Here is a 17,608-nt window from a genome sequence, read left to right on the forward strand (position 1 = left end):
TCCTTTGACCCGGCCCGACACTGATTGAGCGCATCGATCCAAGTAGTCACGAGGTCCTCGGAAAGCGAGACGGATCGTCGGGTATCAGACGTCGCGACACGGGCTTCGATTCGTCTGAAATTTCACGTTTCACCTGATCGGATTTGCAGTTTGGATTGTTGTTCCCGATCTGCAATTGAAATAGATAGGGAAGAATTTTTTCTCCGCGATATCGTAGATATGTCTTGTCGTGAAATTGGACTGGGTTGTTCCTTCGAGATCGTTTATAATGGCAAGAATTTTATGTGTTCCGTAAAATGAAAATTTTCGGAACTTACGAAGCCTGCTGAGAGAAACGTGAATGTAGAAAATTTTATGAAACTTGAAACAGAGTTTCGTAAGATCCATAAACTTTATAAAGTCATATGTGCAGACCAGTTTAAAAAGTCTTTTAACTTTAACGTAATTTAATTAGCTTTTCGGTATTTAGAAAAAATTAGGTTAGTAAGCGGATAAATGTAAAAATGTATATATATGCATTTAAGTGACGCAGAGTTGTCCGAATATAAATTTCAATTGTAAAAGTTAGTCGTATAACGAGAGAAATTGATCAACTTTCATTGTACGAATTGATCGAATTATCTCGATCGCTTTGTTCACCAATATGTTCGAATAAATGAAGTGTGTATAATTTAAGCGGAAATAAAATTATGCTTTAACCTGAAGCTTTCGGAAATTAGTTCAAGTCCCTTTTCGATAAATGTAATTGAGTTTTATAATTTATGAACGTAATTAAATATTGTTCTATTTATTCGAGGATGTTACCAATTTCCACTTCACGAAATATTTATCGTAAATGAAGTAATGATTCAATGCATGTTTGCATATTAGAATTTTAATATTACAACCTGAATATTTCAATCTTCATACAGATATTTCGCAGATGAAAATTATGAAATCCCATGATAAATTGTTACAACGCCATTGAACTCTCCATAGGTTTCAAAAATATTATTTAACGTTGAACCATATTACAAGAGAGTGGGAGAGAGAGAGAGAGAGAGAGAGAGAATTTTTTTTTCATCTTCTCGATAAACGTTTTATCCTTCATGAGAAATGTTGAATCTTTTTGCAGACTACGTGTTCTGAATTGTAGTTGCGAAGTGATGGAATAACTAGATTTTACCAAGAGTCAAGATGGACAGAAAGGGGTTATTCAATTTGAACTTGGTGTAAAGTTCGGATAGAAGCACGTAACTAAATTAAATACAACATTTCTGAGATATTGTAAGTACAAAGTATGTAAATGCTGCCGGTGTTGCGAAGTGAAATAATCGCGTTATCGAACTTTCTGCTTTTGAACAGTCAGGTTTCTTCGAATTATCTTACATAAGATTTTAATCTCTAAACTTTTTCAATTCTCATGTGAAAAATAATTTTCAAACGTGACCACCATGTACTTTTCTATATGATTTTAATCAACATCGAACAAATTTACCTATTTTTTATTCGTACAAATATCACAGATATTATAGGTGAGGTTTCAAATGCGCAACGGAGAAAAAGAAACAAGAAAGAAAATGGAATTAATTATAATTTTAAAACAAAAATTTCTGACATCATATCGTACAACTTTCTAACAGTTTATTGAAAATAGTTATACTTTGTCGAATAATTAAATTCATGTTTTTAAAATTCAAAGTAACAATTTAAAAGAAAGAGATCTCGTTTAACGTATTTAGCGACAATTTATTTCTCGATATTTTCAGATCTATAAGAAACTTATTACTTAACGATAAACTTCGTTGCAACGCAACTTTTTCTACATCAACTTACCGTATGATCATACGTCACCTATATTCGATTTACATCGAATCAGGTTTCGTTGAGATTCGTTACGGGCCGTAACGTAAAAGAAACGTAGTATTGTTTCACACGATTGTAATTATCGGATAATAACACGGCGTATTCAGTCAGAATTAACTCGGTGTTTTTCCTCTCCGCTACCTTCTTCCTCCTTTTCGTTCCTCCTTGCTGGTTAAACTTTTATCGATAATCCGGGCTGCTGTCTGCACCCTCTGGGTAGTACTACTTTTAAGTTTAACGAAGGTTAATTGAAAGTACTGACAGCCGAAGAAGAAGAAGAAGAAGAAAGTTATTTACTTGTTTCTTCCAGGAGATTTTTTCTTTTTTTTCTTTTTTTTGAGATTCTTGATTTCCAGCGAGTCCAATGTTAAGAAATACCAGATAAATTAGTAATTCTTAGTTTCCTGTTTTTCTGCTACTTCTTCGCGAGAAAGAAGATGCCAGAACGAAAAATTTGAATACATTTTAATTGCACTTTGAAATATCGTGAGTTTCGTAGAGGTTTAGGAAAATTGTTTCGTAATTAATATTACTACTAAAGTAGTTGGCTGGAAACGCTTAAAAACTAAAGTTCCGCATTTTAAAAGTTAGATACAAGTTTTACCTAAGAATAAAGTGATTTTTTTTTAGTTGCTTCTTAGAAGGAATTTATTTCGAAAGTTATCCCGCAATCTAGTTTCTTAGAGATTTTATTCTCTTTGTCGGTTTTAATAAACGGAAAGATAAGATTTGGAATTTTCAATGGTGCCGGAATTAACAAAAACTGATAACATCGAGAAAGATGAGAATTTATGTATATACATTTTAATTAGTTCAATCATTCCCCGTTTTATTATTTTCTATTATTTTATTTGATGTAGTAAATTAATTTTTCGATGGAACATTTCTAAAATATTAATTTCAAATTCCTCTGTCTGGGATAAACATGATATATGATAAGATTTGACTTTTTTCTTTTATCGTGGAAAAAGCAGAATTTCATTATTCCAATTATACGAATTATTTCACGTGTAACGTGCAAAGACTTCTTTTTCATGTTTAATTTACTTATTTATTATTTATGAGATATTCAACGCACTGATATAAATGAAGTAAACTGTGCTCGATTAAAGGACAATATTTTTAATAAATATTAACTAGAAAAACGCCTTTGTTGCATGAAATTTCGTAATATTATCAGGTTGAGGGTCTTGCAAGTGTGCTAACTTTGTCATTAAACAACTATGCGTGTTTAATTAATCGTCAGGGTGACCGATCGTCATATTACTTCGCAAACTCTCGCAGAACTTCGCAGCAAGAACGTCGTTCATGAGGAACGCTTAATATATCGTAGCAAAAACCATAATTGCGATCATGGTTGGCAAAGGGCGGAAGGATAAATTGGATACGATATTTCATTCTGCAAATTTAGGTGGACAAACGTTACGGAACAGCAATCGAGAAAGTTAAATGACAAGTCACATATTGCCTGAAACCGTTCTACTCGTCTATCAAATTGTTAAAGAGAATCTCTCTTCTACTTGTTGCAAAAAGATACACATCAATTTACTTCTAATCGATCGATTTGTGTATTGCTAAGCTTTTCCTGTGAAGAGAGTAGTTTCATAATATCGAATTATGAAAATATTCATTTTGTATTAATAAATTCGTTAATTTTCATATATGCAAAAGTAAGTGAAAGAAACGAGGCAAAGTTATTAAGTTAACAGTAGAAAATTTATCAAAGCTACAATGATCTGAAACGAAGATAGATGAGAAATCAAACCCACTGTAAATATTCCTTTCGTCGTCGAACAAAAGATCCATTGCAGAGACAATTTTCATTGTTTCAATGGGACCTGGCCAATTTTCAATTCAAAGAACTTTAAGCTAGAACCACTTAATCGATAAGAACCTCTGTTTTCTTGTGCACCTGTCAGCGAACTAATTTTAGTTTCTAAATAAACACATCGATAGAACCATGGTATTACGTGGAAATTGGTCGACAAGCATAGTCTTCGTTTGTCACTAAGCTTTGAGTCCCTTCAAGTCGCAGTAATGGCCAGCGTGACGTTTGTCACGAGACGGAATACGATCACGAGGGATTGCGATTGCCGCGAAGAAAGAACAAGTTCGCTGAAAGTAATTAATCCTCCAAGTCCTCCTTCGCTAGATTTCAGCTCATGAAGTTGGACGAGACTTCTATTCACAGAGTTCCTTAGCGAGGCTTATACACGCAGCGACCGGCCGGCCCTTGCAAATCCGTTTCACATGGCCTCGCATTAATTACATGCACAGGCCACGGTGGATCATTAGCTGCTGATATCTTAAGGTAACCCCCTAGGAAACCTCTCGACCTGTACAATCGACTTGGCAAAGTTTCCCAGGATTAGTTTAAAGCCTTGTCTGATTCGCGATTTCTGACCTATTCTGACCATTCTCTCGGCCCTATGGCCCATTCCCACTGTCGTATCAATTATTTCTGCGCTCGCTCGTAACGTGAACTAACGGTGCATATTTGAGCAGGATTAAGAGAGTGCATTTAGCAGTATTATGGCTCTTTGTTCATCGTTATTGTCGCAATATTAAAAAATCAGAAAGAAAAAAATATTGTAAGAGTACATTTTTTGCACGATTCGAGCAATATCTTATTTTCGAAGTTCCTGTTCCGAAACAATTTTCGATGGGGAAAACAAATGTAATTAGCAATTTATAAGGTCAATTATCTGGAGTGTAATTTATTAAAAAGATTGTTCGTTGTTTCTTTAGAATTACGTTCTTTATACTTGTATCAAAGCTGAAATTCTTTCGCGATCTTCCTCTTTCTGGGTCGAAATTTCATACTCTTTGCGTCCAGCGGCCAACGCAAGTATTTTGCCGCGTTAATTTTCCGTCACGTAGCCATCGTAGATTTTGCTAAAGCTGATTCGTGAACAGCGAGACACGCTCGTAAATTCGTGAAAATGCCGGCGTCTTCGCGAGAACATCGCAGAACCGTTCGTACGGGCGTTTTATCGCCCCGGGGATGAGATAAGGGATAACTGGAGATTATGTGTTTCACAGTTGCCAGCCTCTTCGAAAGGCCTTGCCGTTTTTCGAAACATTTTTCCACCGGCATGTCAATTTACACGCGATGTTGCTTCTTGCTATCGCGTTCAAAAACCGCTCAGATTCTCAAAATATTTTGCAGAGTATCTGTTCCTATTAAAACGTTACAATTTTGATGAATATTCTACTGTCTTAGAATGTCGTCGTTTATCTGTCGTGAGAATTATTTTAACTCTTTTGAATTTGTTAGAGCACATGCACTCTCTCCCTCTCTCTTTCTCTCATTGTTTGGTTATTTTTATGTCTCGGTAAAGTTAACATTTTTCATATTATTATTAATTCCCAGATTAGTGTAATTCAGTAGGTACGTTTAATTTTTTTAATTAGTCGCGTATTATTTTCAATTGGACAGTTCTGATTTCCTGACAATTCCTGATTTTCAAGAGACAGATACGACATTTTTCGAAAAATCTTTTTTAAACAACTCCAACTCCGGGTATAGTCAAAACCTCGGACGATACATCGTATCAGAAATAACAAGTTGATTAAAATCTGATAAAGTCGATAAATTTAATATAACATTTATAAATCGAATCAAATTATAGAATGTCACATCGAGCAGTTTTTAACCCGACTGCCGCCAAGTCGCCGTTCGAAAAGTTATCCAAAATTAAAGGACGAGTCTCGCGATGGTTGGCTCCAATCGATGTCGATAAGTTGATCCTCGATACGTGCCAACGTCGGCCAAGTTTTGCTATATGAAGGCTCGCTCGTTTTTACTCCGTCGACCACCAACCTAGACAACTATCGAAAGTTTCTACAAATTTCTCAAGGCAATACGTAGCCTGCATATTGTCTGATATAACGATCCGCGTTTTCTCCAAGGATATTTTAGCTGCCGAAAGTGCTTTGCTCCTCCCAACGAAAGTTCCAAGCGGAACTTTTGCGAAAAGAATTTCTACCTATCTGGCTGGCGATAAAAGCTGTTCCCCTCGTCTGACACGCACTTTTGCGCTTATATTTTGCTAACGCTATTAAAGTTACAGGCTGTTGAACTCGAAGTTGTTTTATTTTCTTTTAACTTTGTACGATGTGATTTGAGATTTTTTTTTTATTTACATGAAATTCTTAACGTTCCGAGAGAAGATGGCATCGTTGAAGATAGAAACGTGCAGTATTTTAAAGAGCTTTGGACAATTATACAATGTGAACGTCGTAGTTCGAATGACTGTAAGATTACAGTTTTGTCCTGCATTCTTTATTTTCAAGAAAATAGTATATATTTCTTTCTCTGGTTTCTACCAAATAAAATTGAATGATCTGTCGAATAAAAATTGAATAGAATAGAAAAAGGAGAAAGATCAATCACGTTCACCTTCTACTAATTCCGCTTGGAAATGAGCGAAGTTATTTTTCGTTTCCATTATCGAGATATCTTTGTTTGACAAATTTGAACTAGACTTAATTACTGACCGTAAGAATGAAATAAAACGACCCATCCTTCCTCTTGTTATCCTTGTTAGAAGGATATTTTTTTCACAAGAAACTCTTTTTCTTTTGGCATTTTGCACATTTCTTATACATTCGTATGAGAAACGAATTTAAGAAATAACTTTTGACTTCGTTGTACACGTACGTCTTGTTAGATCTACGTATGATCCGTATTGTACACGTGTCGTACATCGTATCGTACATAAATCGTGATAATGATCGTATTTATACACCTACTTACACGTAACAAGAATTAATTTATGTAAAAAGATATAATTTATATATTATACACTACCGTTGATAATTTTCAATAGTTTTTCCATTTATATCGTTTATTCTCCTATTCGCCACGTATTACGTAACTTCGATTTAGCATTAGTATCTTCAATCACCTGAAAACGAAACCGCTGATTGCATATTGGTGAGCTTAATGGTACCTTGGGAGATTTTCGTTCCCGAAGGAATTCGAGAAAGATTTTCGTAGCGATTTACAGGCATCGAATAGTCGTAAATTAGGGGCAAAGGATGGGAAACGATAATCGCGACGTCGTAAATCCCGCGAACCTCATTTCCCAGGCACTTATATCTGTCACCTAATACATTTCTCGTAGGCCATTAACGCGTTTCTGTACGATTGTTGGCATATATTATCCCATAGCAATATATCTCTGGATGTTTCCCTCCAGAGGAAGCAACGTGTAATCAGCGAAAATTGTTATTTCGTTTGGTTCAAAGATTTCTAATATTTCGAAAGTAGAAAATTCGATGACACTTTTGTATAATATTCATAGAAATAAGTTTTGCTCGAAGAAACTTTTAATATCGTATTTCGATTATTTTATATGTCTTGGATAGGATTGCAGAGAACAATTTCGACAGATTTATAACTTGATTCCTTTTTTTTTTTTTTTTTTTTTTAGTTTTTTTCTTTATTCAAATCTTATATTTTGTTCCACCTTTAAGTTACTTTTCATTTCACGTGTAATAATTAAATTTCACTTTATTAAGCAGAGCAATGTTAGAAACATTTTCGAAATTTTATAATTGCGAGAATGTTATTAATTATTGTTTCCGTTGTAATATTGAAATAATACGAATTTCTCTATTTCCATTTTTCACGATTTTATAAGCGCCATATTCATAAGGCAACAGTAAATCATTAACACGCATTTTTACTCGTCGAACTTAATTTTTAATCTTAATCTTAGTCGAATCCGTGTAAAGGGAAATGGATATGAAACATATAATAAGCGTGTATTTTCCAACATAGTTTCTCCACTCCCCTTTACATTCCTCTCACCATGATTTTATTTGTAATGGAAACATTTTTAATACCTAGAAACATGAAAATATGATATCGTTAAATACTATATCGTTTCGAAATTGTACGATCTTTAAATAATCTTCCAATTCAAGAAAGTAGTATTTTAACACGTTTCAGTAAATTTTCACTGCTGGTGCACGTGCAGCTTGAAAAAGTTTTATCTCGTTCTGTTATTGTTCTTTTTGATATGTTGTTTCCTTCCCGCTGCCTTTCTCTGTTGCGTTATCTGGCGTCGAGTTACGAAATTTCACAGCATTTTGCTCGCACGAAAAATAATGTTACTGATAAAACAAACACCTTTAAACGTGAACCACCTAATTCTGCCGGTTAATCCGCTTGTTTCGCGTTTTAATTTATTGCTGGATTTAAAAAGGTTTACACTACGAGAAATGTAATTGCCATGAATTCTTTTCCGACTACGTGTTTCGAATTGCAATTTTTAATTCACGATATACCTTTCGTTAAGATTACGGCAAATATAATTACAGATAACTGTAATTTTGAATATTGTACGAGCGATGGTTCTGTTTAAATCTTTCGTAATTTATGGAGTCCGCTACGTGTTTCGTTTAACCATAAACATATATCGTTATAGTTAGATAACAGTTATCATGGTCTTGCAATTGTTAAGTATAATTGCTCGCTGCACTGATTAAAGGTCTTGGATATGGACTAAATTGAGTGGAGATTGCTCGAAGCTTGATTGCTTCTAAGACCGACTTTCCAATTAGAATTGCGTCTGATTACGGATAATCGTGTTTAAACATAGGTTCATAATTGCGGTCATTAACTGATTCTTTTTTCAACACTGTACCCTCTGCATAATTCTACCGAATTATAATTGAAATAATTATTTAAACTATATTCGACAATGAGAGAAATTTTGCTAGAAAGAGTAAAGAACGTATGTGTTGCGCGAGAATGTACGAATTATTCAATATGAAGCATCTATGACGATATTTAAAGGATGAAACACATCTCTGTTTAGATTCTATTTACTTAGTTGTATTCGTAAAAATTTGAATTTAGATACGTGCTATACCCTCAATCTAAGTATCGTGAAATCGAAAAATAACAAAGCTACAGTGATTACGTCTAACATAACGATAGTTATGATTAATTAGACAAATATTTGGAAGGAATATTTGACAAGGCATATGGAAAAAATATTTGAAGATATATTAGGTTGTCCGGAAAGTGTCTTTCTTCCGCAAACGTGTTGTTTACAACAATGCACCTTCGTACGAACGTGAAACCAAGTCTGTGAAATGTCGCGGTGTTTATCTCAACAGAACAAAATGGATCGTACGTAATTCGACAAAATAATATAAAACAAAAAACGTTGTGCGTCTGTTATTTCCTCGTAAAACGAAAGAAACTTTTCGAACAACCTAATACATGGATGCACTCCAAAAGATGTGAATTATATATTGGAATTAAAGAACAAATACATGGAATATTTCTGACAAACCTGAAAGCAAACTTCTGAGTTTTACGCTGCGTCGATGAAATGCTTTCTTCTTCTTTGCATAAGCATTCCGCTAAGTCCCAAAGTCTTTGACCTTTCTTCTTTGCCACCTTCGATAGCATTCGAGAAAATTACCCGCGATTCGACTAATCGCACTTTTTAAGCGTACACTAATTACAAAATGAAACTTGTGCGCTTAAAAAATAAAGGGAAACGCCGTCATTGAGATTCACGCCAATTGCCTGAGCATGGCCGGTTCAGCTACGCTATTTATCCTACGGCTCCGGTATTCGCGAATTCGAGTTTACAAACTCGATTTAAAGCAGCGGGGCTTTAATAGTCCACTCGGAAAAACCGGAAAAAGGAACGAGAGGTTGGGAAAACGGGAAGAAGGGGGACGAACGCTCGGAGCCAGAACGAGGAGGAAAAGAGGAAGCAGCGAGGAGGAGGGAGCGAGCTATAAACGAGCGTAAGCGATTGCGCGCGGCAAACTCTCGCGAGTCGTCGCTGGAATCCGATTTGATCGTTGAAAATGCGCGGCCGTCGTTGCATGTGTGAGCACGTAAGCCGACTGTGTCATCGCCGAAGCGGCGAGAGATCTTTTGAAATTTACATCGACGTATTAAATCATATTGAATTATGCAGTATCACGTAATTCCGCGCGATCGTTCTGGGTCACTATCGTCATCGTGTCCCGGCTCCGTTTGCATAAATGGAGCGTGAAATGGACGCGTTGCACGTGGTCGGTTTGGGAATGTTTCGGACGAGGAAGCATTAGAAAGCCGAAGTGCCTTGCTCTCTCATCGATCGCTTGGGAATATTACGTGTATAGCACTGTTGAACAAAAGTAAGCTTGTGGGACGAGTTAAGATAAGAAAGAGCAATTCTAAAGTGGGAATTCCGCGATCGTTGCTAATTAGGTTAATGAGGGGGATTAAAGGAACGCGCACTAATCGAGAACGTAATTAAATAATTGTATGTTAACAGGAAAATTTGATAAGGCGATACAAGTATGCTTATACTCTAATATAAATATACTGAATTTATCTCGCACATTTGTTGAAATATGTATGTGCCGTATACATTTCGTTCTTGTTTCTGTATTTAGTGGTAGGATCACGATAGCTATTATTTTATTCTTTGGATAAATCTATCACACCGTTCTGAGCTGGAAAACTTTATTGCACTTTCTTACATGGACTAGAGTTAAAAACAGAAGAATATCGTAAACTTATCGATTAAATCCATCGATTATGTCTAGAACTATCTTCTAGTTACTATTTATTGTAACTAGCGCATCTGCATACGGATGACGAGCGCGAACTCACGTTGTCATTTTCAACACATTTCGTGAAATGACGGAAATGCCGCAAGTGTACCGCTAAAGTGGAATATTGCGATTAACATCAGCAGTATGCTGGAAAGTGATGTCGAAAAATAATAGGATAATTCAATTTAATGGATAACGATTTGAACGTTTCGTAAATTCGGTAATAATATAAATGCCTCTAGACTGAGAATGACAGTTTCGTTTGGCATAAAAATTATTTTTTGCCCGACAGAAGCATTAAAATTATGAATTACATAAGATTATTATGAAAATTTACCGTGAATGTTAACTACGGATTATTCAAACGACTAGGAAATTTACTCGCTGCTACGATAAATTAATTACAAATATGATAGATAGAATAGTATTCGTATTTAGAGATGTACATTTCGCCTCGTGAGATATAAACTAATCTGAAAGAACACGCGAGGAAATTAAAAGTCGTAGATGAAAGAAAGCAAAAGGTGAAGTTCGAATTTAATTACTTTCCTGCTAATTATTGAGAATGTGCTCTTATTAATGAAAAAACTAATTTCATCGGCTGCGAAATACGCGTTCCATAGACACAAATGAAACGAGAGCATTCGGAATAAAGATCGAATTGATACGTAATTAATGTATCAGGCTATTTTTTTCTTCTCCTTTTTCCTCAATCTAGAAAAAGAATATCCTTAAATCTAATGTTATTGAAACTCAAATTTAATTTAGCCCCGTGGAAAAGTTAAAACCAAGACTGGACGAAAGTGATTTAATCAAGAGTTTTATGTTAGAATTAAAAGCGCTAGTACACGCGAACGGAAGCGAGTTAATACGAAGCATAGCGAGGATCTGGTGTAAAGGAAACGAAAAGAATGAAACAGAAGTTGTTACCTTGTAATTTAATTTTACAGCAATATCATCGCGTCGGAAAGGAAGAAAGTACTGCTAAAGAAGAGAACGCAAAGAGCACTTAATGAGCCGACTAACGAATTAACGATTGAATAAGCTGTTTTTATCTGCGGTACAAATCCAATTAATTCCAGGTAATATTTTAAATACGAAACCAGTTATTGTACAAAATATATTCAAGAAGTTTGTTTTAAACTTTAGGAGCATTATACGAGTGTATCACGCTTATGAGCAATATTCTTCGGTCTCTCAACTTTTTAATTATCTTTAATAATTCACGCATAGTTCAAAAGTCTTTTAAATAAATTTCATTTGTTTTACGTGGGGACGAATAAATCGGAAAATATGGAATGACATAAAAAGAAATTTGAAGGAGCTGCGTCTAAATTGTCAAATCAACGAATACATCTAAACGTAAGAGAAAATCACATCGGCTATTGTAAGATTACATCGCGACTTGTCACTTGAATATAAAACGGAAAATCAGAATCGGACCTAAAAAATTGAATAAATGAAAATAAAAGTAACGTGAAATTTTGATCAGCTTCTCTAAAATAGACATTATCATTTTACGTATAAGTCTTCTTAATACGACGTTTAGTATTAACGTGTCAAACGTTTCTCCACTCGACGGCGCACGTATCTCTACGTCTTTTAATTCCCAGCCGAGTTTTTCGTTCGTAATGTAACGTAATCCACTTACGTCCGGTATCCGATCAAAATTTAAACACGGCTGGTCGTAAAAACTGAATTTATACCTGTCCCGGAAATACAGCGTTACAGGAAGTTGGCCGATTCAACGGGCGAAGTCTTGGTTGGCCGCTGCCTTTGTTCTTGCGCGAAAACTTCAGTTCGGAAAGATCTATGTCGTCCTGTGTGCCTCCGGTTGCATGCACCGTTCGAACGGCACTAAAATGTTTTAGTGCGCGTTTCGACGTGAAAGATGAATCGAGAAATTTTTTAGAGTGAACCCCACCTGCTCCCTGGCACGTCGGTAAATCTTCCTGCATACTCTTTTAAGTGCCAACCGCGTTTCGATTCAATGCAGAGTTTCGGCTCAGATTCTATCTTTTCCGTGTTTCGACGTTTTTAACGACTTTTTCCGACACCCTTTGCAGAGTAACAATCTGTACGGTACACTTCATCTTTTATACTAATAGATTGTGTAACAGGTTCAGGAACGTTTCTTTCCAGTCCACATTTTGGAATTTTAGAATTTTACGTACGATGCATAATATAGAATTTATAGAATTTATAGAATAGAAAGAGGTTGTTGATAATTTTGGATCTTAATAATAATGGTATAGTATAATAATGGTATAATAATCTTTAATAATGGTATAGGAACACTAAATTTGCACTTAGAATTTATATTAGAATAGTTATATATTTATTTGACAAACGATTTCAAAGATATTCATCGATACACGCTTGCGCGCGTCTCATCTTCTTCCATACCAGACTGTTAACGAACAGTTTACATTCCTTTGTTTTCGAGATGCCGCACACACACACACACACATACTTCCACACACTCATATTCACATACGCGTATCACTACTGCGCGGCCAATCTAATCTAGCACATAAAAATATACATATCTCAATAGAGATAATGATACGAACGATAAGAAGTGGCTGGAGAATGAAACGCAATTATAAGAAGATAATAATTAAAATTGTCCCAATACCACCTACACGCGGGAAAACGTAGAAGCAAACATGGCTATCGAGTAGAAGCCAATGGAAATCCAAATATCGCCACGAAGAATGTGAGCAAAGTAGATAGATGGCCATGGGCCTGCGCTATAGTCGAAAGAAAAGGAAATTAATGGAAAATGAGGGGGCAAAGACGAATGAGAAACTACGTAGTACGAATGCAAGGGGGAAAAACTTAACGTTAGGAGAAGTGGAGAGACAAAGAAAAAAAGAACACGATGGGGTAAAATTAATAACTGCTTGGTGGAGTGCGAGGAACGAGAAAATAAGGAGAAGGTTATCCACCGAAGAAACGTTAGAGCGAGAAAAGAAACGATAGACGGAATATAAACGGACGAGAATAGCGAAACGCGAATCGCGGCAAGGAGCCGAGAGAGCTGGCTGATGGTAGCTTTGTCTTCGATGAACGGTAAATGGGGAAACGGTAACGTCGGAGGGACAACAATAGCTTATTGTGTGCAGCTAGGTACGTGCTCTAGCGTCTCCGTTGATATACAACCGTGCTTGTTACGTAGCAATGTCCGAAGACAGAGCGAATCGCTTACCAAGACTAAACTGGACTTCTCGACGCGAGAGTCCTAATTAGCATGTTACACTGTTAATCTTGGAGAACCACAGCGACTGCTGTAAGATGCTGCCACAATGCATCGTACGGCTCCCTGATACAACCGTGAGTGACATTGTTGTTTCGCATTAAACGTCTATCGCGTATGAGTGCTCTTAGTACATTGTCCGTGTTTTTGGTAAATTTACCGTTTTTCGCTGTATCACTGTTTGCCATCGAATTATCTTCTATTTTGTTAAATGCACGATTATATAAACGATGCATGTGCCGAAATCAATGTAACAAAATTTACTTTGAAAATGCGTGTGTATTATTAATTCTCATAAGGATAGATCTGTAGCAAACTTTTTAGAAATTGTTTTAATTGCTACGAGTATATCGAGGTGTATTATTAGATTATGACAAATGGTAGATGAGCGAGTGGGTTTGGAATTTTCATACGAATTTCCCTCTGATACGAAAAACAGGTAACAGAAGTAAAGCTTTTTGTAAATGATTTGATTTATTATGGGAGGTAGATGAATAAAATGAAATTGAATGCAGGGAGATTCATGTCAGAAGCAAAGAAGAGGTAATTAATCTTTTAAAAGTGCATTGTCGCTGCAAAAGGAAAAGATGAGTATAAACATAAAAGCGAAAGATCGTCATTACACGTTTTTATTTAGAACGGAATAGATTTTATGAAATTTTCTTGCTATAAAATATGAGTTAATCAATATATTTAAATAACATTTATATTTGTTTTAATATTTGCAAACATACAGACAATGGCCTCGTTCTAGCGATCGAAATGGAATCATAATGTTTTGTAAAAGTAAGTTGTTGTTTCATTAATCAAATTGTAGTCTGGGAAAAGCATTCGTCATTGCATTGGAATCGTAAATAGAAGTGAGACAATCTAGTCGAAGTAGTCGCTGTGCAGTGACAACACAGCAACTCCCACAGTGCTGAAACCTTGATTACCATGCAGCATGGTTAATCTGGAGTCCTAGAATGGCCACGAACTAGAAACAATGTTCATCCCAAATCTCGTGATACAGAATGGCTTAATGTTGCTTCGCCCATCGAGACTTGGCGATTTCTATGCAGTTCCTCCATAAACGTCCTTTCATTAATTGATGATGTAGAGAAAATGCAACGGGCATAGTGGAACGTTCCTCTTAGTAGTAATTTAATATGCAAATAGTTTTCTACGCTATATAAGTCGACGTTTATGAATTATCAATTAACCAAGATATGATATATTCTATGATGTTATTGAAATTCATCAAGCGACAAGAGTAATACAGAAGAGAATCAAACGATCTTGCTATTATTTTGCTACACGAGTCTCTTATCGTTAGAAGCTAAACCGATCAACTCCACATTTTTCAAATTCCTCAATGTCATTATGTATTTAAATAATACGATTAACGTCGAATTCTCGAAAAACAGATGATTTGCATCAATTTATTTATCACACGGAAATAATACGAGTAACAATTATCTCTAAGGAAAATGTAAAAGCATTGATCAGTATGGCTTCTGAATGGATTGTACAATCTGCGAAGTATTAGGTTAACACATAAATTCCTCCTGTTTTTATTCTATCGCTGGACGAAGAAAGTGGAATTAATAAAACCTAATACAATAATGATTCAGTTCGTGTAAAAGATATTTCTTTAAAACATGGTCCACGCTCAATTTCTTTCCCTGCGTGTTCTAAATGAATTTTCCTATACCTATCCTAACAAAGAGTACCGTAACAATCCTACTAGTACTCGTTGTAGAACGTCCTAGGCGACCTATGTATCTCACCCTACGTCAGCATCCATTTAATAAAATATTCATCCCCATCCAGTCGTTCTGGAATAACAACTGCACTTGAAGCTGGTGTCGCGTATATCTTAAAATCCGTTCCAATTTCAAGTCGGACGGATCTGTCAGGACCATTCAGCCTCGGCTCGAGAAAGTACGAATCAGAATTTTAATTAAGCCTTGCATAAAACCGCACGGTTATTCCGCAAGAATATATTCTATCGGATCGAACGAGAGAAGTTTCGCTGTGGATCAACGTGCACGCCACCGGGCTCGCAATTAACGGCCGTTATTACCAGCTGTTATTACACCGAGAACGCTGATCCTATTTCGCCTTACACGTCGTTCCGTATCAAAATAGTCTGAATTATTTCGTACGTGTCCTTCGCTATACGTAGACGCTGCTGCATCGAAGCGGAGTATCGTCACGCTGTTACGAAATGTCTACCGGTAGAATTTGAAATTCACCGACGTAATACAAATTTATGGAATACAGTGACAAAGTGATGATACATCAGCACGCAATAGCTGTGACACGGATCCATATTCAGCGTGGCGGGTGTGCGTCGAAGCTTCGCCGCGCCTCGACGGAGCGCGCGTCATCCATCCGTCACTGTTCCCAGGCCCTTGGTACAATTTGCGAATTAAATCGTATAAATTGTAGCGTCTTCAATTTTCCAGAGAGCTCGGTGATTAATCGCTGTTATTATTCACACGTCGCTCAACTTCCTACCCTGCTTCCTCGTATGTTTACTGTCAGCTTAAAGAGTTAATTCGCTGTTTTTAATGCGTCGTCTGCTGTTTGTTCGTTAACCGTGGACATGAATTTATTTGGCTCGATTTAACTTTGGAACAGTAGGCTCGTGATTCCAGCAAAAGGTAATAATATTAACATTGCAGACACGGTTCAGTTTACTACGTGAAACTATTAAGTTTCTCGTAATTTGCGTGTGCTCGATCGTGCGATTCGCTCGTGAAAATTAATTATTTACGAGTACTTCGTTTTTCCGATCGTAAGAAACGACACAAAAGATAAACGCCTACTCTTTATCAAGGAATCTGATTTTTAATTAAAAATCCAAGTATATGAAATACACAGGATACGATGGAACAATTGCTGCGTTAAAAAATAAAAATACGCGCAAGTAATTTTCGTAGCCATCGTATAAACGAAAGCGTACGTCGATAACGAAACCATTTGCGATTCCTTGTAGCGACCTTCTTATTAGCAATCTTTTAACTTCCGTTAAAGAGGCAAAAAGAAACGCGTATTTTTGCGCGAGTGAAAAATTACGTGGAAAACTGAATGCAATTATGGCACGTGGCACGTTTCCGTGCCGAGCGGCGATTTTATTCATACAACGCGTGCTCCGTTTTCCACCAGTCTCCTTTTATATTGTGTTTGCACGATCTTCGAAGGACGCGCGATAGATCGATTCGGAATCGCTGCGTAACACAGGATTGTGTCGGCTGTTCTGGCATGGCACAATCGCACCAAGGGAATTCGATATCGATGCACCAGCATATTGAAGATTGATGTTGTTTTTATACGAACATCCCCGTTGTATTGACGCTGGCATTCGTGAGCGGCCCAATGATAGATCGTTGTAACGCGAATTCTGCGCATCATCGTGCTTTCATATCGGCCTCCAGCCTTGCTTTTATGAAATCGTTACATCCTACTTACGCGGAATGGCATTATTGGCCGAGCAATGGTTACTTTTCGCTTGACACGAGACTCCGCTCCGTTATTTATCATCCATGAAAATCCCTGCTTCGTACAAATTGATTCTTGGACCGAGGAATTACGTGCGTGCCATATCTATTCGAGATTATCTTTGGATTCATTTTTGGAGAAAAGTTCCTGTAAAAATATTCGTTTTTCGTACAATTTTCTTACAGTTCTCCGTTAGGAGAGAGTTTGGTGTCTAGTTACGTAAATTTAATGGAAGCCAGTAAGACTTGATGCGTTATTGTTCGTGCAAAAAAGATGAATTACACGCGACACGATAAAATAAAATGTCATCAACAAAGTTACAAAATCAATTTACAGGGTATTTGTATTTTCATTTTACAGATTTTACGACGTAACTTCGATGTAACAAGAAAAACGGCCATTTAGAAAGCAAAATTACGCAACGATTCGAAACCATGC

General features: G+C 36.3%; 1 protein-coding gene across 5 annotated transcripts in view; it reads left to right on the top strand.

Annotated features, from left to right (window-relative positions):
* LOC138179851 (E3 ubiquitin-protein ligase MIB1-like) overlaps window positions 1-17,608 on the top strand; it is a 452,965-nt gene that overhangs the window by 249,177 nt on the left and 186,180 nt on the right. Inside the window, exon 10 of one of the 5 annotated variants that reach the window (XM_069113033.1) lies at window positions 1,115-1,169. The exons of the other annotated variants lie outside the window; for them this stretch is intronic. Coding sequence (XP_068969134.1) covers window positions 1,115-1,154 — 40 coding nt within the window. The 3' untranslated portion in view covers window positions 1,155-1,169. Of the gene's footprint in view, window positions 1-1,114; window positions 1,170-17,608 lie in introns of those variants that run through there. 5 annotated transcript variants of the gene reach the window in all.

This window comes from Bombus flavifrons, chromosome 5 (assembly GCF_040668555.2).
Source record: "Bombus flavifrons isolate JBK064 chromosome 5, iyBomFlav1_principal, whole genome shotgun sequence".
Lineage (NCBI taxonomy): Eukaryota > Metazoa > Arthropoda > Insecta > Hymenoptera > Apidae > Bombus > Bombus flavifrons.